Genomic DNA, 23,674 nt, shown 5'->3' on the forward strand with positions numbered 1-23,674 from the left:
CGCTTTCACGCAGAGGATGAAGCGGGCTTAACTGAGTAGGCTTAGGTAAAACAGACAAGATGAATATGTAGTTGCAAATATATGTTAATCATGTGCATGTTTGCTTTCATATGAAGGCTTACATGTACATGTGCATATAAAAATCTATTAATACCCATAAGTACATGTACTGGTACCTGTACAATTCAGGGCAATATATTTCAGGCCTTGTCTTTGTTTGTGTCTTCAGCTACTGCTCCAATTTCCTGTTATGAGACTGAATGAATCCAAGCTTTCAGAAAGGCCCGCACGTTAGCAACAGCAAAGCTCCACATTAAACAGTTGAAGAACCGAGCAATATTTGGATAACCTTGCTTCACACCAGCATTTCCATCCTCCATCAAGTATTTGCCCCAGTGAGTTTTAATCTCGGCTAGCCCTTGTGCTTCCAAGTTAAGTTCCAACCATCCCTCCTAGCCTGTAATTCAAGATGGCAGCCTTCCCTAGCGATCCAGTGGAGATCTGACCCTCCGTGATGTCCCTTGCAGCGCTCCTAATGCACCCCTATAGTGAGGAAAACTTACCAGAAAACTCCTGACAGGCAACACAAATATATCACTCAATATCCCTGAGCAAAACTTTGAGGTCAAAATCTGATTTCGAGTCCCTGCCGTGTTATTTGTACACGTACAGGTAAACGATCAGTATGATTTTGATGTTCATACTATGTACCAAAGTATGATTGTCAGAAATCACTTTTTAAGAACAAAAACAAAGACTCATCACAGCTACCAGAGAATATCCTCGCAAATAATAGTTGTTGGTAACCTGCTTTTGCCTGGCAGAACTTTTTTCTTGTCACTTTTTCTTGCTACTTTTGTAAAATTTGCCCCGGATTTACATGTACAAACAGCTTTGGCTGGTAACCAAGCACAATTAATAGAGGACTATTTGTTAGCCAATCTGCCCGGTAGCCCGCAGGTACCTCTTGAAGGTTGTCTTCATTACTTAAATACTTTGATTGCATCCCTTGCAATTGCAAATTCCTCTTCAATTACACAGTACAAATAGCAGTCTGAGAGTCGTCAATGAAATTTTGATGCAATCAAAGCCTGTGTCAACATCCTGTTAGATGCGGAACATTTTGCTGTGTCCACTCCGAAATTCCCCTTTTCTGCGTGTTATATTTGTTCACATATGCCAGCTATCACTTTTGACATTTAAAAATTCCGGCGTGAATGACCTCTTTTAAATGTGGATTAATCACGCCCCCACTTACACTGTTATGGTCAGAAAGCGAATTTGGTCCGTAGTTCATCTGTGGAAATGGATACAAGCTCAGCTGAGAGTTGACAGTACTCAGAAAGTTAACACAGTGAACTGGATGAGCCAATCCCTGGATTTTGACTATGCAAATCCCTTGATCCTCCCCGAAGATGCCTTTTACTGGTTTTAGATGTTTGATTCTGATCTGAGAAAGATGCTTTCTCCAGAAGGATGAGGGTTTGCTTGCTCAAGTTCGGATCTTCGTCACTGTGCACATTGACGTACTCTTTTAATCGCTCGGAGGAGACACCCAAATCTTGTGGATCATGGATGGAAATTTCTTTGGGAGTTGAGTTACCTGACTCGCCGTCAGTTTTTGACGTTGGAGGGTATTACGGGCAATCTCGATTCGGAACCAGTAAGAGGCATTTTTATTTTACCAGACATGTCAAAGTGATGACATGTTTAACGCACACACATCGTTGCTCGTTATACATGGAGTGTCATTCACATGATGTGGTCATGTTTTATTGGTCCCTGGCGGTTTCGAGAATTCCGGGATCGGCTGAAATCATGTCTCCCTGAAAGTTGTGTTTCAAATTTTGTTTGACTTTTAACCCTTTAGCTCAGTTACTTAACTCCTCCATGAAGTCATGGAACCATAGAGATCTGGGGCGGTATCAGGAGTAACAGGAATGGAGGTTCAGGGCTAACAGATTAACCAGCAACATACACTGTTGTTTCACCATGACTTTGCAGTTGTAAAGTACAAACTCTCAGTGATATAGATTGTGCATTTGATTAAGCACCAACTGCCTGTTTTCCTCAGCGAAGTGTCAAAACAATCCGATTGGACAGTTGGCACTTTGACAAGCCACACCTGTTGCCCTGCTTGTTATGCTGATTTAACCTTGGTCCTGAACCTTTGCCAAACTCAGAGAAAACTGAATAACAAAAATACATCAGCAGTTGAGGCCTATTGCGCAGGTCGGTGTTGTTTGTGTGATCTTTTGGAGGATCTTCAAGTTGAAGTTCCAACCCTAACTCCCTAGCATACATGTAATTCACTAGGAACCATACCCATCCTGGCAATTTCCAACACCATAATTGGAAACTGCACACACATGTTTTTGACTTCGATTCTGGCGGGGTGCCAACCCAATATAAAATGACTGTCAGTTTAGGGGTACTGTACCCATCCTGACAGGTTCCAACAAAAGATAGCTTTGGGGTTTGATGGGTTGGGGAGGTTAGTGTTAAGGAATTGTCTCAAGATTCTTTAAATTTTAAGATTCAAGCTTGCAGTACCTTGCCCATTCTGTCAATACACAAAAAGGCTCTCCCAACTTCTCATCGAGAATGTTCTTGTCCCCAAGTGACACTTACTGAGCCACAATGATGGAGAGAAAACTTTCCAAAAAGTATATGTGTGTGCAAATGTGCCATGCCTCTCCCTTCCGCATTTGCTGTCCGCATCGTTTATGCCTGTTCAGTTTTTGTTTGTCACTAAATTATGTTGTTTTTCATATAAGTTTTGAGTCCACAAAACAAAACTTATAACATGGCCCCTGATGCGTGACATGTAACAAATATGCAAGCGGAAGGCTGGGGACCATACCTTGTAGCGGCAGTTTCCTGACGTTTGTCTGTTTTTGTGATCTCCCCCTCTTCAATGACATACTCAACAGGCCTGTGTTTCCTCTCAGATAGTGCAATGGGAAGGCAGTTGCACCCCTCGAAAGGTGTCCGATAGAGAGACAAAAACAGGTCAATTACGAGTGAATGCACTCATTACCATTTAGCAGGGCTTTTAAAGTGTGTTGTTACACAGATCATGGAGGAAATGCATAGATTGTTTCCAGGGTTCGATTTCCTTACCTGTACTGCAGGAAGTACCGGTACATGTACAATACTGTGTCGACTGTACCTACAGTAGTCTACATGTACATGTACGTACTAGTGGTAAAAGCATGCATGGAAATGGTATTGTCAAAGAATTCCAAATTATAGCCCTCCTATGCAAATAAACGGACAGCCAAGTTGTCCGTTTAGTCAAAATCAATCAAGTGACTGTTTTCAACAGTTCAGTGCTCCCAGCATACATAAAGCAGGATTGACTGGCTGTGACTGTTTGGGTAACTTTACAGAGCTACCGTATGTTTTGACTGGGGGTGATTGATAAGCCAGCTGTGTTGACCACTTGTCTGCTTTTGTCTGTTGACTGAATTTGACTAGTCACAGTGCTTGCTTGAAATATGATCAGACTGTTGGTGTCTAGCCTGTGTCAAAGGCATGGCAGAGGAAGAGGATTGTTATTTTGATTGTCTGTGAGTGTGACTGTTCAGATAGCAGGAGGGTTAGGAAATACAAACTTATTGTTTTGTAACTTTCGGTGAGATTAAGGCTAGTTTTCAGTATTCATTTTTAATGTCAGGAGTCATTGAATATTGGGAAAAAAAATAACAAACTTAAATTTCCATTCTTTTTTGTGTGTGTCTTTAGGCGGACGGGGAAGATGAGTTGAAGAAGAGACAGCTGATGGAGTTGGCGATCATCAACGGAACGTTCAGGGACACCACCAGCAAAGCGCACCAAAGCAGCAATCCGAACACACCCCTCAGTAAGTGTGCTGAATCCGACAATACCCAACAGTACCTTAAGTATGAACCCTACGGAATGCGTCATCTAACAACAGGTACTGAGGTGTGAAGTTTGCTGAATCCAACAGAATCCAAAAAGATTTTTCATTCACTTCCCAGACCAGCATACATGTTATCCAACAGAAAATGTTTGAAGTTGGATCCAGAAGAAAACCCTAACTCCCTCTTTCTTGGCACCCTGCAAAACCCCACAAAATCCAAGAGCTGTAATCGAAAGGTCTTTTGTTCTACGTGCAGCTGTGATCAGTAAAATCTAATGGGAAGTAACACTGTTGGATTTGGCATGGTTAGGGTTAACCTTTTCTTATACATGTTACATTGTGTGTCACATCATTTCAAATTTGGTTCACATTTCACAACAAATTGAAGGCAAGTAACTTTATCCCCACAATCATACATTTATTTCCCCGTGACGGTCTTGAACCTTTCAGCACTTTTGAAAATGCATATGAATTGCACCCCACTTTGAAACTTCTTCCCTTCTGTTACATGTACATGTATACATATCTATTTTGAACTAACCCCTCAAACCAGTGTTACCAAATTCCTGTATCCTTTCTTGCGACCCCACATAGTTTTGTCAATTCTTTTAATTCCAATGTTCTTAACGAACCATTAACGTTACATTGTTTCAGTGACTTGTACATAGGGTGCTGGTGATGATTAACTAACGTTCTTGGCTGACTGCATTTAATAACAATCACTTTTGACTTTGTTTCGTTTCCTAAAGAAACACAGTAAGGAAGATGTAGTTGAACTAAAAATATTTAGAAACTTGGTTTTGATTACTCAACTTGTTTTGTTGAGTTACATGTACATTTACTACCATAACAAAGTAATAGACACTAGTAGCACAACATGTCGCCTCGCTGCATAAAAAAAATTCACATACATGTAGTTTTAATACCAATATGTTGAGTTTCCATTCAGAAGAGTGTTCTTCATTTCTAAAAATGCATGGTTTGAATTAGATTTTTTGCAAGCAATTAAATTCTTGTACATACTGAGTTTTCATCAAGTATGAACTATACACAAAAGTAGAAAGTAGTAGCCTTCATGTAGATCTTCATCACGCCGTCAGATCTTGCATCTAGCTTTTTTTTTCATTTCAAGTCGTTTGATCTTTTAGATTTGATTCTATAAAAGCCAACATACCGGTAGATGTAGGTTTATATGCATGCAGTGAGACTTAACCTTAGTTCATTGTAACAGATTCCAACCCTCCACCCTTTTCCAATTACAGTGGAACGTTGCTATACCGAACACCGCTATACCGAACATTAGCTATACCGAACATTATCCTTGGCTCCCAATTTTTGTGTACAAAATGCCATCGCACATTGTTGCTGCAAAATGTTACCAGAAGAGTGACAAAGTGGCTATTATTTCCCCCAAGGAATAGAAGGGGGAAGCCACTCATTGCTGTAGGAAGTAAGCTTAAAAACTGTGTAATTTCATGATTCAATAGTCACACATTTTCAAAAGCCGTCTACTGCTGGGTAACAATGGTCAAAAGAGGGTGCCACTAATATCTGAAAAATCACAAGCTGGCAAGTGTCGGCTTAAAATTCCTATACGGAAGGATCTCCATTACAAACAATTTCTGTGGATCCCGTGATGTTCGTTAAAGCGACGTTCCACTGTAATACAATTTCCACTAACCTTTGCATTATGTAGTTACCGGTAATATCACTCATATTAATTGTCAAAATAATTTTGCTTTAACAGTCATCTTTAGGCCAATGAACATCTTTGTCCTTCGGTTTTCATAACGCCTCATGCTTTGAAGCACTACTCATTTTGTCCTCTGCAAAAGGTGTGCATTGTCTTCCTTTATTTATTGAAAGTGATTCTTGGCTTATTCTTAATTCCGTTTGCATTGAAGAGTGGTTTAACCTTTTTCATTTCTAGTTGAATTACCGCCTGGTGGCTGCACATTCATACCAGGTAAAGACAACTCCCAGTGTTCTTTCCGTAGTCAACTAACAGCCAGAGAACCAACTAAACGAATAAACCAAACCAACAAACCCCAACTCAACCGACTAACTCTCACGCACCACTCGGCCAAGGTGGAGTGTGTTTGTCCAACCTGTTCATGTAATGTGTGTTTTATTGTACGCAGCCTCGCCGAGACAAATGATCCCGCCGGGTACCGCTCTCATCCCGCAACCTCTGAGGTCACCGACACCAGCCGCCAACCCCCAGCTCATCGCGCACCCCTCGGCCGCGCTCTTCCCACGGATGGCGAGCGGCCAGACCATCCTTGCCAACGGCATGGCCCCGCCCATGGTGTCTACAGCAGATGGGACCAGTATTATGTTCTCTCCTTACGAGCACTACCCCTACGCCATGACGCCCACCATGCTTGACTACCCTCCTACGCCTTCCGAGGGTACCATTGGTATGTCTTGTATCGGTGTGCATTGATCTCGCGCTTCACAATTGATCATGCAGCCGATGTGTCTCCGTGATCTGGACTTTGACAGTCACTTGTATTTTTCCTAAAAGACATTGTCCTGCACACCAAACTCTTGCTTGTACCAAAAATTGGACATTTATTCTATTTATTAAAGTTGTTGCGAAAAATCCCTTGTAAGAAAGTGAACGCTTGACTTAAAATTGCTACAAATGGAAAAAAAAAAACTCTTTCACTGAATGAAGTCAGTTTTTAAATTAAATATTGATCTGAATACATGAGTGACATTAATTTTTCTCTGATTTTGAATTTTTATTTTACAGTTGGACAAATTTGAGTTTTGAGAAACTCATAGCAAAGTTATAGTAGCCAAAGATTTAAGACAAAAATACCAAAAAGTATTTCGTTTATTTTCCAGACAATTAGAATAGTAAGCACATTAAACAAAGAAAAAAACTCAAAGCACCTTGGTTTCGAAAACAAGAAATAAGGAAAGATGACAACTCAGGAATGTCTGAAGAAAAACACAACCGATTATTTGATCCAAAAGTCCATTATCGGAAAAACGGTTTCTTCAGGTTTCTTCAAGTTACAAATCTCAAAAAAAAAAAAAATGGGGGAAAAAAAACAACAGTTGCACAACTCAGTGAGTCTATTCCTTGATACTAATTCTGTAGTTGGACTGATACAAAATCTCTTTGGAAATGGCATTTTTTTTTAATAGTGGTGCACTGCCAGTAAAGATCAATAACTCCAATCATGAATTAACCTCATAACACCCTACATTTGTAATAGTGAATTTGTTTTTGTATGTTAATTTGGCCGCATTGACCAAAAAAACTGCGTAGTCTCACTAATTATTGAACCACTCATACTTTTTTCTGCAGCTCATCGTCTGGAGAGTGCTGTTGTAGCCAATGATTACATTAACTTGCCTTAACTTATTACATCACCTTGAAAAAGAAAAAAAGGAAAGAGTTTTTATCTTGAAAACTATCCAAAAAGCAAAGTAGGTTTTGCTGTAGATGCTCAACTGGAACTCAGAAAAGAAATATTTTAACACATGCAAATGAACATGTTCATTAATGTCATCACTATAATGATAACATTTTTCGATTCACGTTTTTGTTCGCTCAGAAAGAAACTTCTGCCAATGGCTTCAGTTAAACCAAAAACCAAATAGATATTTTTTTTTTCATCCTGCCATTTCAATATTTACAAAAAAAATTCCCAGCAAATGACTGTAGGAAGAATTCAGAGGTGTGCAGTGACTTTCGTACCGATATGTCGCACTCGGTTATATCTTGCATTGATTCATAATAGTGTAGTTTCACTTGCATATAAATCAAGTTGGCTCTTTGTTTCTGTCACATGACTGTCACATTGGATATGTTTGGCACCACAGAAGAAGTGATACTGATTGCTTTTGTCGTACAAAACTTGTAAAACTCGCACTTGAAATGTCTGTAGTCTCTTGTAGATCTGCAGAGGAAAAACAACAACATGTTTAGTGACAGAAACAAAAAGCCCTCGTGATTTAGGAGACATGAAAGGTTTTTTGTCACACTAAAAAAAAGAAAATAATTTCCACAATTTCAGCTAATACTGAACCACTTCTGGTCAACATAGTGTGGAGGTGTTTTTTTTTTAATTCTTCAATTCCATGGCACGTTTGTAATTTTTTGTAACAATTCCACCTCTCGTGTTTCTTACGTGGTTGCTTCTCTTTTTATGGAACAGCATGATAATCTTTTTTTGCAAATCTGCCTTTCTTAAGCGTGACCAGAAATCTTGCATGTCTCCATTTGTGATTACCAGCTTGAATTTCTGGCCCCATTTGTTTCTTGGAAACTACATCAGATGTTTTTGATGTTCATCTCCTCTTTGCGACTGAATCTTTGCAGTTGCCAGTTGCCTTAATTTTTCCCTCCTTACCAAACCCAATTCCGATCCTGTCTCCTCCCTCGACATCATCTACTTCAACCTTCAACCATTAAAAAAATCCTCTCTCTATTATTTCCTAAAATGTTTTCTAAATCCCCTTCTTCATATGTATTCCACATCTCCTTCCTCAATTCTCCTTCCTCAAGACACCCACAAAATACCGACATCCAGTGCTTCTTCCTTCACCCAAAATTCACCGACCTCGGTCCGTCATTTTTGTGTCAAAACTTTTCAAAATCTTTATCTCATGTTTTTGAAAATTAGGTCACTGCATTAAGCATTGTCATTTGCAAACTAAAAGTTGAACATCAATAGATCTCATGCACATGTGTTTGAAATTCCAAAAAGCTAGCTTCACAGCGTATCTGCTGAAAAGCTTGCTTTTGAAATCATCAAGATCTGTTCAGTGGTTGGAATAGAATGTTAATTTTGAATCTTCTACCAACTTACGTTTTTAAGGGCTGTGGAATACATTGAGTAGAGCACAAACTTTTTTGGAAAAAATATCTTTGCATTGATGCTTTAATCGACACTTCAGAGCCTCAGCCTCTCTCTTGACTTCCTTGACCTCCCCTTCGAACTCTCTAAAACCTCTGATCCCACTTCTGCCACCAAAACCTCTGATCCCACTTCTGCCACCAAAACCTCCCAAATGATGATAACCAACCACATTGACTATTTACTTGTGCATGTATGTGTTTGTGGCTAACCTGCTTGGACACGTTTGTATACGCATCAGGTGCTGTACCCAAATTACGGAGAGCAATCAGGGAACACCCTTACCAGAGGGTCCTTGATTCACGAGGTAATTAGACACATTTTCTCACTCTTTTAACTCTTGTTTATTGCATCTGTTCCTCACTTTTTTTGCCATATTTTTGGTGACCTGTTTGGCTTGTGTTTTTTTTTTCTATCTTCTGTTTGGCGATGGTTGCAATATGCATTTCCTCATACTGAGCACAGAGTTCCAACATTGAAATGTTTTTGAGACGAGTGTTTGGTTTTTATCATGGTACATATGAAATAACGCCTGTTTAATATTAACTTTAACATCCAATCTGTTGATACTAAACTAAGAAATTTTGCTGGTCGCTATATTTTTTTTCTTCAGATTGCACAGCTCCATCAATAACAAATATCACCCAACGTCAATTTGTAGAACTAATCTCTTTTTTTAGCCCTTGATTATTAAACATTAATTCTTGAAAGTTTTCAGAAAAAGTGTTCCAAAATGTAGATTCCATGTACCTGTACTAATTTCACCCAAAATTTCGTTGTGCAATTGTCCAAATTGATTTGGAAAGAACATTTCATTGCAGGTGAAAGAACTGCTCATTTAAATGACAGTGCTTGCACAGTTATCTTTCAATACTTCCTGAGAGGTTGAAGGAATTATATTGCTTGAAAACTTTTGGATTGGATAAACTTCAAAAATGGAACCTTAAGTTAGTAAACATAAGGAATAACGAAACAAGCTGTGAAAGAACATGCTCAAATTTGAATGATAAATACAGTGTTTTCAAACTGATTATTAGTATATCAGGACCGCCCATGAAAGTTACCATCGATTAAATGCTTCTTGCCGTATTAATAAAGGAAAACCATTTCGCGTCGAAAAAAAAAGAAAGAATTAAATGTCCAACTAGCCAGTGCAGCAATTTGGTCAGATACCGTATAGTAAATGTAAGATCTTCTAAACCCCGAAAGTGATGAACTTTTCTGCTTATTGTATTCATTTGTTGCTAAGGTATTACAGGTTGGTTAAAGAACATGTACCGATATGTACCTTTGTTTTGTAAAATCTACTTTGCAAACAGACGTGTACCATTGAAACAAATTATTTTTTTTTATAAATGGAAACAAAAGACATTTTACTGTTAGAAATCTGTGCTCATTATGGAATGTTTGAACGAGGTAAGGTCAGGGGGAGGCTCATAATTTACCAAAAAGAGGTTTTATCGATAAAAATATGTACGTTCTTAGCCTGGTTTAGCATCATAGGTAAGTAGTAAACCAACTCTAACTCCCAATTTTAATGACGAATATTTCTGAACCGAGAAAAACTAATTCCAGTGTGCAGAAACCTGACAGCACATTCCTGCAAGGGGCGCCAAATCCCATGTTGAGAAAAAGTGTTTGGGCTCTACTTTCCTGAATCCTACAAAATCCTACAAAACCTGTTGGACTTTGAAGGATGATCTTGAAGGGTTTAAGCCACCCTCCTGACCTCACCTCTGTGCTTATTTCATGACAAATGTTTCTTTTTTTGCAGCTGAGTGCAATTTTGTGTGTTTTAATTGCGAGAGAGAGAGAGAATGTTTATATTAAGTTGGGTCAGAGCACAAACATATAGGCCAGAATTTTCAGTGGAGTCCCACAGCATTCATCAATAATATTGTACTGTCAGATATCTAGCAACTTTCTCATAAATGTTCAACAACAAAAAGGAAAAGAAAAGCATGCGCCGCAATATATATTAAGAAAAACAGTGGTACTTCAAATTGTGAAAACGAGAAAAGTAGCACCAGTTTCTAAAACATTTCAGTTGTACAAGTTCAGATCTGGTCAGACATTACAATTTTGACCTAAGCCTTCAAATTTGACTTATCTTTCTCGAAAACGGCAGGGCATAGCCAACTTATTCCACTGAATGCTGGGGGAAAAAACTCTGAATCCCTGATCTGGTTGAATCCATGTGTGCTTTTATTGAAACCTTTTTGTTTTTTCCGTCCAAAGAACTGTGCTCTTACCCCTTTGTTACTCTCTCTGACAGTGTTTATTTTTCCTCCGTTTTGAATTTGAATTGATGTTTAAGTTTTTAAGGACAAAGCTTTGCAATGTATTTTTTTTTTTTTTAATTGGAGATCATATATTGGTATTTTGGTGGTTGATATTTTTTAGTTATAAGCGGTAGGGTTTTATATTATGAATTATGGTTATTATAAAGAGACACAATTTGTAGAACAGATATATATATTGTTATGGTAAGATATGGTATTTTGTAGTATCCCAGGGTGTGCTGTATACTTTATTTTGGTGGGAAAGAGGTATTTTGAATTTTCATGGCTAGGCCATAGTATTTTGTATATAAATTATTTAGCATTTTATTTTGCATTGGTATAAGTTTCAGAATTTCATATGACAACTTCTGAGACAACAAAAAATGGTTTCCCCCTTTTTTCTTGAGGGGAAGTGTGGAGCAATATGAAACCGCAAGATTTTCATAAAACTGATCCTCCTTCTGTATATATCTTAGGCGTTCAAGTGTAGTAGTCTTTCGTACATTATGTTGAACTGGATTTTTTTTTTATAATGTTAGATCGGTTGCAATGCAGGTTAAATAATCACATTGAACGCATACCTATGCTTTATAAGAATAAAAATGAGGATATTGACAAAACTAACTCGTGAAAGTTTCAGCTCAATAAGTACTTTTAAACAAGAAAAGAAAATATGTGAAGTGATCAGATGAAGCAAAAACCTGTCTTTCTCTGGATTGAGTCACCTGGTAGAACTTAAAATGGGTGATTTCTAATCGCACTGCCTTTACCTAAACAAAACATAGGATATTTTCAGTCTTTAGAGGGTCTCTCATAGTGTTTTATGAACTTCATACGGTACTCTCAAACAGTGCAATCACTTTCAAACTTTGTAGCTAATGCATTGATTTTGTTCAAAATAGAATAGAAATGCTCATAAGACTGATGCCTCAGTTTCACAAATGGGTTTATAAATTTAAAACACAGAATCAAAATCATAATTTGTATAGTTTGGTCACGGGTGGTTTTGTCAATCCCAAAAGCGGGATAAAAGAGTTACTCTGCCTCACAACATTTTGCAAAAAAAAAAAGAAGCCATGTCATACATGTAAGTGTGTTAAAGAGAATCTAGGCGAGGGAAAGATTTCAAACAAGTTGGAATGGTGTCCCCTCTGAGCTTTTAACTATCATGGTTGCTATGGAAACCTGGCCCAATTGCATAAATCTGCTAAGTAGACTATAAACTGCAATTTATATTTAGTTGCTACGGTAATTATTTCCGTAGAACAAGCCGCAAATGATGTTTTGATTGCAGTTATGAATGGTAACCAATATTGTTGCAAAGGAAGCTTGTTTTTATTGCGCTTAGAAGATTCAGTTGTTACATGCAGACGTTTTATGCAATTTGTTCACACAAGATTGTGCAGGCCTACATGTACTTCCAATTTCAAGAATCTTGACACAGTTGTAGGGGACCATTCCATGCAACAATTAAACAGCAATTCTCTTTGACGTAACCATGGAAATCCGGGAAAAAAAGACAAATTGACGAAATTGGTTGCGGGATATCAGTTCCTAATCCTCAGTTTTACTTAGTATTTTAGAATTTGGATTCCTCTGGTTCTTGCATACATATCCACTCTACATGTACATTCATGCAAATGACGTCATGAGCAAAGGGAATTGTAGTCGGCGTATTTAACTGTTTACATAATCAGTAGCTGTAGACATACATGTATTAGTACGAAGCAAATGAATGAAGACAAATGTGAACTAACACCGTTACAGCCGATGCGCTTTCCTAACCAAACCAAATGAAAACCGGTGACTTTTGGCTTAACCCGTGGTTTATTTTTCTCTTTTTCCTTCTCTTTCCTCTTCACACCGCGCGTGCGTGTGTCTTTGGCTTCTCTCACGCAGACCTTTCCAGCATGGTTATGGGAGCGACTCTGCCCCTCCCCAACCCCCTGATGTCATGAATCTCATGATAGACCATGGTACAGTACTGCCTTAATATTTGATCATTTTTTTGTTGTTGTTGTATACACAATATATCTAACTGTTAAAATTATAATCATCCATTGACCAATCGCAGGTGCCTTCAAAAGATTGATTTTGCTCAATATCTTGAATGCTTTTGTTTACAATCAAGGCTGGTTCATATTCGGAGCGGAAGCGAATGCGAACACATTTCAACTCTGGTGAATTTCGCAGCGAATGCTTTGCGACGTCAAATTTGCATCGCATTGGCATGAAGTATGAGCCGGCCTTAAGGCTCCTTTAAATTTGCTTAGCCGAGCACAATTTGGAACTCTGCCGAAAAAATGGATATTTCATTTGGAAGTTCCTGTTGCCTAGATCTGGATTCACAGATACTGATGTATTCGTTGTCACTATCCGAGACGATTATGTGCCAGACGTGTTTCCTCAACAAATATGGGAAAATTACATTCACTCATAACGCATGTAGATTATACAGTGGCTAGTCTGTATGCTTTGAGCAATTCAGAGAGATACGTTGTCAAATACCTGTCATGCTTTTCTCACTCATATGAGTGACAACCTTGACAGATGCATTTGCACTTTCATTAGAGAATTGTAGAAATCGAAACGACTCCTCTTCACATCAAAGCCATCTCAGTAAAACAGTTGTCACGCTTGGCCAAAAAAAGCTTAAATGTCCATGCATACTTTATGAGGTTACAGAGGACGTCAGATGAAAGTTTTCCCTGTCGAGTACGTCCTTGCGCTTAGGGGCCTATAGGCAGAAACATAGCCCGCAATAAAATATTCAACAAATGCAGCGAGTCTGCTAATGGAGTAATTTGGGAAATTTGAGCAAACGAAAAACAGAAATTGGCATGTATGATTAATCATTTGATCCATCTATAAAAAAAACCAGAAGCTCTCCGAACTGAATTTCTTCAGATATTTTGTTACACCTTGCACCTTTGAACAAATAAGTGCCTGCGGACAGTTGGCCTAAAAACGGGTCATACTTGAAGTAATATCCGTGCATGCTTAAGTTCATTTCAAATTTGAATGAAGCAAAAATGTGTACTTGGTCAATGGATGCTTATTACACCCAAAACAATGACGCGGTCAGTACTGTGTTGTAAATACATTTTTTTTTATATAACCATCAATATGTACTTATTAAAAAGATGACCCATGTACAAAATTACCTGTATATGCAACTTTTTAAAACCCTGTGGTGCCTTTTTTCACGCAACAGTTTGTACTTTTTGCTGTTGAATTTTTAATAGAGAAGATGTTTTTGTAAAGTCTACCTTTTGTACTCACTCACGTCAGGGCATTAATTTGACTGGTATTATTTTCGTTGATTTTGACCTGTTACTTTCTTGTTAAGTTGAAAGTTGTTGAAGTGGTGCTCTCAAAAGCTATAGACCGTGGTTATCGACATGAATTTGACAAAGCCAATTATTGGACAACCACTTTTAGTAGCCACTTTTTTTACGCTCTGATTTTCCCCCCATTGTTCCATACGTGTACTTCCACTGCCTCGAGTCAAGGGAAAATAGTTTTGTTCCAGGCAAGTTTTCAAACACAAACAAACATTTGTTCAGCCCCCCAAAATGAGGGCTGCAATTGTAAATCTAGGCAACTCAACGCACAACTCTAGTTCCTGTTGTCAAGACAGAAAATGTGAACCCAGAAAGTTCGAATGTCTGGATTTTCATCTTTGAGTAACCTTCATGAAACTTGATCAAAATAAAGCACAACAAATTGCACAAAATTATTGCGAATAGAAAAATCATGCATTGAGCTTTGGACGAAAAACTGATGCAATGGCAGTACTTAAAAAAAAACAGGGCGGGATGAAAATCCTCCTACTTTTGTTCTGTTGCTTTCTACCGAAAAAGTATTATATTTTTTGTATTTGTATATTTATGATATTGTATGGGGCTTGCAATGGGACAATTATATATCGAGAGCTCAACCTTATTCAGTAAAGATTATATATATTTTCATTACCAAAAAAAAAAAGGAAAGAAGTACTGAATTGGGTAGTCGAGCTAAATGTTTATATATTTTTGTGATGTTCGCCTTAATTTGTTATCCATTTTTTTTGGTGTTTTTTTTACAATTTATACATTACGTACATTTGGGAATTGTGTATCCAATTTTTTGTCTTCCATATTTAGACTATGTTATATCTTGTAAGGGTTTCATATATGGTGGATTATTATTTTAGCGTTATTTGAAGAGGTAGTAGATGTTGTAGGAAGAATAAATATTGTTGAATTGTTCAAGTGTAACAAAGTACCGGTGTAACCACCATTTGAAGTGGAAGGCCTGTTTACATTTGGCTGGCCGGGTACCAGCACTTCTATATTCTTAGTGGAATATCAGTGGCAGGGACCGGCTTTACGTTTGGACAATTCACTTATGAACGTTCTTTGTTTTTTAAGTAGGAGGAACTGTTATAAGTGAGGGTTATTTTTTTTATCAATATGCGTCCGTGTGTAAAATGAGAAAAGTGTTCAATAAAAAAAAAAAAGACAGAAAAAAAGGAAAACAGTCTTACAGTTTATTCATCAAGTTCAGTGATCAGTGTAAATATGAAGAGATGTTCACCCCCTTCTGCCAACAAATGGAATATTCCTCACTGTGCCTTAGTGGATGATTCCATTTAAAAACGGGGGTGACATAATAGTTTCCTGTGCAACTTTCCTTCTTGGACTGATGCTGAAATCTAAGACTGCTGTTGAGTTTTGAAGAAGTGTGCTAATTAACTTAATTCTAATGTCACTACTGTACCCTCACTTTAACACAAATGCTGTAATTAAAGTTTTGCTAGTGTAGAATGTTAAACAGGGATTTTTAAAATGTAACAAATGGTTTATTACATGGTTATTAATATTAATGTTAACAAATTGCGATGCTTTGCAAATGGAATGGTCTCAGTACCAGCAACAGTATAATGCATTAATCTTTATGCATTTGGCTGTACTCAAGGACTAATTTAGCATAGGAAATTCACTCTTATCAAGTTTTTTTTAGGGTTTCATTACAGAATAGAACGTGAGAAAATGAACAAAAAGCGTTACATCAAAATTACTTGTTCTTTGAGACATGTTTATTCGTAAAGCATCGCAGAGTGTACTTTTCTAACAACATTCATTACTTTTGCCAAAAAATCAAACAAACGCCAACCCTATGGAACCTGCCACGTGAGCGCTAAACGACCCGCCAGAGCCCCTAGCCAATGAAAACGCAGCGTGGAATGACGGTAAATTGGTCTCCTGCTGTTCGTTCACGACATCCACTAATACTCAACCTCGTGCCCAGGGGAGGAGGACGACTCAATCTCAAACTCACTTCCTCCCCTCCCTGGGATGGAGGTTGACTAATACTTCAACCCTAATAAGGAATGAACTGATCTTCTTTCTTTGGAATCTTGATTAATTTAATCAATTTAAACCCCGGTACTAAAAGAAAGGGAATAATTTTTATTTTTGTGCATGTGTAGACTAAGATTTCTAGCCCAGTGAAGCTTACCAATTTAAGCTGGATTTCTGGGAAATTTGGACCTTGTTTTTGTAATAATTTTGAATCTTTGTTCAGAATCCTAACGTTTCTACAAAAACAAAATCAAGTTAATTTGGGAGAGTATTATTTACCCCAGATGTTTGAACCGGGCCTTGGATATGTAAGTCTGAATGCATTTCAGGCAGTTTAAAAAATTGACATTTTGAATTGATTGTTCCAGTGTTCAAGGAAAATGGCGTGCTTTAAAACGCTACTTTTACCATATTTACAATGCTCCTTAAAAAAGTTATTAAACTGCCTTGAATGTATTTTGGACGCTTTTGTATTTTGACTCTCATTTTAAAGGGAAGAAAAACCAATTACAAACTAACTTCATCAGTCCAATGTACAGTGAACTAACACAAAGTGACCAGTTGCACCGTGTTGCCTGTCAATTGTGCGCATACACAACCAAGACATTGAAATATTGCATGACACTGCACTGTATACATCATTTTTCCCTATTGAAGCTACAAGTCTATTTTTAATCTTTTTTGGTAAATCTAGTTCTTGAAATTTAAGTTTTCCCCTTTTTTTTGCATAATTGTTACCAATTTCTGCATTTAGTAATTCAGTATGAGGCAAGTTTTATCAGTTTAGGGGAAATGGTAAGGCTTGAAGTAGATATTTTGCAAAAAGTGTCAGCTTTAAATTCATTCAGATTACTCGTAAGAAAATTCCTTTTTCTTATGAAACAGGAGTGCCTCAAAATCAATTAGTTGTACTATAACTTCATATCATTATGTTGTTCCTTCAGTTGGACGTAATTAGGATAAAACGTGTAATCGATTTGTTGTGTTTCAATGAAGACACAAAACCCCAGTAGCTGCCATCTTTAAATTGAGCCCTCTGTTGTTCATGTGAGGCCAGTCCTTGGTTGTGTATGTTGCTTCCTACTCATCAGTGCACAAGGGGAACAGAGATAAAACAAAAATCACTTTATCTCTGTTTTTCCCCGCTGTATCGAATCTTGCTTTTCTCTTTTTTTTATTTCAGCATGGCCTGCCCGCTTTTTTACACACTTTTTGCCGCTGTTTTTTTCCCTGGTAAATTGAACAATTGAAACATTCGTCGATTTCATAACCCCTTCTTTCAAGCATGACCCTTTCTAAAAACACTCTCGTTGAAGTTTGTTTGTTTTGATTTCTCTTCTCTCAATCATCAATTAACCCACATGGTGTATTGTTGAGTAGAAGTGGTTCTCAAATTGCCGTCCTCAGAAATTGTAGTTTTACATTTTTGGTGTCCATCTTTTGATTTATCCCGCTTAAACCACTCATTTATAATTAGACGGACATTTGGGTATAACCAAAACATTTTACAAGTTATCATTGGGCCAACTGTAAAAAAATTTTATTTGCGGCAAAGTTTGATTCTGATATCCAATGGGAGGGAAGTAAGCTAGGTCAGGTGACGTTGATTGGCCAATGGAAGTGTATGTGAGTAACAGCTGATCAGAAACAGCCAATGACAATCAAGTATAAATGGTGTTATTATGTTTTTCCTCCCTCTTGGCCTAACCATTTTATCTTGATTTGCTGAGCTTTTTTTTTTTTATCATTTCATTACCGCTGTAGCAACTGTTGATTTTTTAGCTGTCATAGTTCAGTGGGCTACCTATATCAGGGCATTGTGCTGGTCTCGGCCATACCTAATTGAAATACCATATTGTCCTTGTCTGTGATTGGCCACCGAGTCAAAGAACTGGCACTTTCGGCCAATCACGATTTGTGTATCTAAATCTAATAACTGTTGGCATGGTAAAATGAAACTACCACAGCTTTTAAGTGATGAGGTTTCATCTTCAGTAGAAATAATAACTTCCATGCTTTTTCAGCGGGTGCTAACTAACTTTAAACCTTGTGAACTCGATGAAAAAGCATGGAAAGAAATTCCAATCTCCCAACAGCATAATGCCCACATTTTCATCAGTGTTATTGACAGGAATACCTTGTTGGCACATGTATTACTAATAAATCCTCGATGTAGCTTTCTTTTAGTTATGTGTACATTTGACACCAAGAGTTTCAGATGACCTGGGTCATATGTCGTGACCTGCATCACAGTGTCAGTGACCCGGGTCGCGACCTTTGCCATTCTATCATGCATGTGATAATTTGTGTACAGATGTCTTTTAATATATAATATGCTATTGTGTCTTTTTAAAATCACATACCAATAATTCCGAAAAAAACAAAATACTAAAATTGAAGAGCTAACACTGTGTTTCTTTTTACCTTTTCTTCCCCATTTTTTTTTGGTTTCATTAACACTCTTTAGCTGTCATTGAATAAGCCAGCAACTAACCCCCCAAGCAACAACTGCACAGGGTCACAAGCATTTGCCTCCCACTCCTACCTGCAACCACAGCGACTGCTGGTTGGGTTACCAATGATTGCATCCCTGGTACCCCTGCGGCCGACATCATCTACTTGAGGAGTTCATCTTTTGCCTGTACTTACAGCAAGCACCGCTTAATTTGTCTCTGAATAACCAAAATCCAGTTTTAAATACGCCTGTCATTAATATGAGATTCACAGAAAACTTAAGAAAAAACAAAACAAAAAATGCCCCATTAATACTAATATATTGACCGGTGTGTGTTTTGTAACTGCCTATGTCAAAGTAGGTTTATAGAAATTGGTGCCAAGTTTATGTGTTGGGAGGAAAGATGTTGCCCGGCATGACGATTTTGTTGCGAACTATCTGAAATAATCTCATCAGAACCCATTCTTTGAAAAAAATGTTGCGAGGACCAGTTGTTTTTCTGTGCATGAAAATTGAGACTCTGCAACATCTTTCTCCCCATCTGCTGACTAAAGTACGGACACAGCGGAAGACTATGGGAATGCTTCGTGGCACCAGACACACTTGTTCTTTACTATTCTATTGCTGGGTGTCTGCACATCTTCTTAAGAACACCCAGAAATAGATGGATTAATTTGCTGCCACCAACATTTTCAGAAGTCTCTCCATAATTGCACTCTAAGGCCAATGCATAACCCTAACTCCAAAAAGTCCCTAAAAGTTGTTAAAATAACTTGTCAAATTGCTGTTTGGTTGCAATTTTTAACAAAGCACTTTTCTCTAAATTTATAAATCTGTTATTGAGATACATATATGTTCCTAAAATTAATAACAATAATGATTTTGACATCACACTCATTTTCTCTACAAATTAATTTTGTTGAGTAATTCCCCCTACTGGGCCAGTGGAATGCTCTTCTGATATCACTGGCAATGAATATTCATGTTCACCCATATCGTTCATTGGATTTAATCTGAGCTTTGTGATTGGTTGAAATCTTTTGCCTTGCATAACAACTCGAGGTACCTGACTGTCAGGTGACATTAGGTGACCATTCCATTGTGTTAGTAGGGTGGTTTGTAAGCATTCAAGATTCATTGTGTGTAGTTCTGTAATATTAATGAAAAAATCTTATGCTGTGTTCCAGTTGCATCATTTTTTGGATTGTTGATTTTGTAATCAGGCTTCGAATGCACTATAAACCAACGCTGCTATATTTGAAGTCAAGAGAAATTTTGTTTCACATTCTGCACCGATGCACATGGTATTCGGTGCATTAACTTAAAGTGCTGCAATCTCTATTTTCAAATTTAGTAAAGATCAACACCTGAAACGTAATGCAACCAGAACACAGCATATTTCAACTTTTGTGGATGTTTCATGCTCATTCCCACTAAGTTTTACATAACAGGTTTTCTACAGAAATAATAATAGGAAACAGCTTTAATATTGTTACTTTAACTTACTCAGCATGCTTAACTAAGTGCCATTTAAAACACAGGCATAAAAGGGCTTATAAGCTTACAAAATTGCTTAGCACAAAGAATTTGTGCGTACAGGGAAGAGAGAAGCAGATGTTCCAGCCAAAAATTTCAACGAATGGAATATTGAGACTGATTGTCAAACTAATATTGCTCTTTTGCTTAACACAAAAAGACCCGACCAAAAAAAAATCTGTTTGAAATATTTGAGTGCCTCTTGTACAAGCAATAACCCCAGAAAGTGCTGAATACATTGCAGCTTGGCACAGGGCCAAGATACTGGCGAATAGTCTGGCATTAGTAACAACACACAAGTTAAATTACAGGGTAGAGCAACCAAGCTTTTTAGATATTATACAGTTTCTTGAGTGCCTAAACTTTGAATTGAGTACACAAATGTGTACTCAATTTTCACAAAATTTACAATTTAAGTCAAAGATTTTGATGATGTGATTCTTAGTTCGGGATTTTGGCAAATTCCTGCCCGTTCCCATTGGTTGAAACATTGGAGATCATTTGAATGACAATAGTCCAACCAGCGCACACACTCTCAAAGCAACCAATGAGAAGCAGTGCTTAGTTCTATTTGCATTTTACTGGTCGTTAATGAGCCAATGGCATAGCTGCAGAATTTTGTTTGTCAGGGATGATCTTATCTATAAGCCTGAAGCTCTTGACCATCTGTTTGAAACCTGGTATTTTCATCTGAGGTGAGTACATTTGTCAGTGAAGAAGAACATTCGAAGCATCAAATTAAAAGGATCCCTTTAGTGGATGAGGGCATGTTTTAATAATTTCTTAACGACAGTTGGAACTGAAATTTGCATTGCTGTTGGGGGGGGGGATAAATTAAAACCCAACAGATATCAGAAAGCATAACCGTTGTTGTGAGCAGGCACAAATGTAGTCGTCAAAACCATTTCAAAAAAACAAAAAAAAAATCAGAAAAAAATATTAAAATAATAAAAAGTACCAAAAAAATAATATACAAAAACAATGTAAGATATGTAGGAGCCATTTGGTGACATGACACATAGGTCAGTGATGACATCATCAAATTTGCATATTTAGAGGTCACATGACAATGCCACAGCTGCCTCAAAGCTTCTCAGGGAATGAATTGGAAGGTTTTACAAACTTAGGTGGCTGTAAGGTTATGCAGGTGGCAGCTGTACATCAAACACACCCGCAACGAAAGTAGGAGAAAAATTGTTTTCCATGAGAATTCTCTGACTTGGTGAATTCCCTGAAATAAAAATCCATATACTTCAAAAGTGTGACTTCAATTTGGAGAAACATATACATCACAACAAAATGTATAAAGTTAAATGTATCCACTGTTGATTGGTGAAGAAAAAAAAACAAGTTCTTCAGATTTTGGATTTGACGTTGAATTCCTGTAAGTGTATGAAACTGTAAACATTAGATACACAGATTTTGTGGAACTTTTTGTTGTGATTAGACCCAGAACGTAGTACAAGTTAAATATATGTACAGCCAAGTATTACCAAGCAAAGTCGAAGTGCTTCCATATTACTGCACTGTATAAGGGGTCTATTTTCCCCACAAAAAGCAAGCATTTGTACTTAAAGAATTCTTGTTTAATATAAAAAAAAGAGAGGATGAAGGAAAAATTGGGAAAAAAAATTAAATGGTATGTTTTATGAGGAGGCTGATTAAATATTAAGCATTACACGTAAAGGTTGAATTGTTTTTGGAAAGAGATAAAAAAAAAAAAAAGTTGACAAGGCATTTGGGTTGATTAGTTAGATTTTTTTTACCGAAGGAAACGGAGGAATTTTATTTCTGTTGTGATTTGCGAGTTGTTTATGATTGGAGATGTTCTGTTGGATATGCAAAGACTGGTTTGAATTTTGTTGATGCGCAGTGGAATCAACCACAAAGTATTTTTTGAACCACGAGTATTAAAGGGCAATGTTCCCCTGACACATAGACTTAAAAACACAAACCCAAGCCAAATATGTAAAGAGGCAAAAGAAGCCACTACTAGCCAATTAAAATACATCTTTCTACACCATCCTTACCACAAAGAAAACAAATTTACAACCTAGGGATATGTTTTCATACTGCACATTTACTGAAGTTTTATAACTTAATATTACACTTGTTTTTAGTTACACAAAAAAAATGATTAGTAATTAACAAGATCTGACCATCTATAACTTTTGATTTCATGTTTTGTGTTAGCTTTTCCCTGTGCATGCAAAATACAGACCAGTCTGAAGAAAACAATATTACCATCTCGCATTATGCATTATGTATCATAGCTGGAGTGTGTGACATTTATAATATGCATATTTACCTATATTCACTGTTATATTTACTCTTTGTTTTGGTAGTTTTGGTTGTTAGGACTTGCAGCTTTGGTGATATGTGAGAAAATAGCATTGGTAGATTTAGCTTTACAAATCCTGCGTTCAGAATAGTTTGTCGGGAATATATTCCATGAACAGTCTTGCCATGCGTGAAGTCACTCCAAGAAACCAAGATAACTGACAATTCTTTTTAAAAATTTCTGTCGATTAATTGTATCCAAAGAAATATTGGCTTTTCTTTAATTAAAATGGGAGTCTTGACCAATATTGACCCAAGTAATAACCAGGCTGACAATGCATGTTTCCATAGGAGGGTTAATGGTCAGTGATATAATTTGTCACTTGTACCACAACTTTATTCAAAATTTCCAAAAGTTTGCACATTTTTATTCCCAAATTTAAAGAGGATAGAAAAAATTAAGTAATTCAAAGTCAATCTTCTAAAGTTACACTTTGGGTCTGGTTTCTGCCTCCTAATGTATGCTATTTGCATTTCCTAACAGACAGAAGATTACATTGGCTGTCTGGAGCGGATTTGTAACTTAATCATTCATAATGGACCAATCAAAATGAAGAATACAAAGAAAGTCTGTTTTTTCCCCTTCTTCTGATCACAAGGAGTTTAATACTGACTTCAAAAATGTGAGGAAAATATTTAAAAATTTAAGTTCACAGTCAGTTTGGATGTTTTTTGTTTGGCTTTTAACATCATCAAACAGGGTATGTATGAAGAGGTTATTTATTTTGTTCGACATTCAGTTTCTAAAGAGAATAATCATTACATCTAGCACGACCAGTAAAACATATTGTTTTCCAAACGAAATAAGTTGTAACAAAATTGAAAGTAAATTAATTTGACTTTGCTTGGCTGAAAAGTACATTTTGTTGGTTGTAAAGATGCTTAGAATATTGAGCAACTGTCGATGGGTCAAAATTTTGCTGGTCAGAAAGCATGTGACAAAAATAGAACCA

At 37.2% G+C, this 23,674-nt stretch overlaps 1 protein-coding gene across 9 annotated transcripts in view; it reads left to right on the forward strand.

The window, feature by feature from the left end:
• LOC119721385 (protein quaking-A-like) overlaps window positions 1–21,984 on the forward strand; it is a 66,911-nt gene extending 44,927 nt beyond the window's left edge. For 2 of the 9 annotated variants that reach the window (XR_005270181.1, XR_005270182.1), the window contains exons 5-10: window positions 3,748–3,940; window positions 5,817–5,852; window positions 6,028–6,306; window positions 9,005–9,070; window positions 12,945–16,278; window positions 18,858–21,982. Coding sequence is in view for 3 of the 9 variants with exons in the window: in XM_038191446.1 (XP_038047374.1) it covers window positions 3,748–3,940; window positions 5,817–5,852; window positions 6,028–6,306; window positions 9,005–9,070; window positions 12,945–13,003 (633 nt within the window). In the remaining 6 variants the exon portion in view is untranslated. Of the gene's footprint in view, window positions 1–3,747; window positions 3,941–5,816; window positions 5,853–6,027; window positions 6,307–9,004; window positions 9,071–12,944; window positions 16,279–18,857 lie in introns of all 9 variants that reach the window. The other 7 variants (XR_005270185.1, XM_038191446.1, XR_005270183.1 and 4 more) reach the window with 7 other exon arrangements.
• Window positions 21,985–23,674: the final 1,690 nt, after the last annotated feature.

Source organism: Patiria miniata, unplaced genomic scaffold (assembly GCF_015706575.1).
Source record: "Patiria miniata isolate m_02_andy unplaced genomic scaffold, ASM1570657v1 HiC_scaffold_13, whole genome shotgun sequence".
Lineage (NCBI taxonomy): Eukaryota > Metazoa > Echinodermata > Asteroidea > Valvatida > Asterinidae > Patiria > Patiria miniata.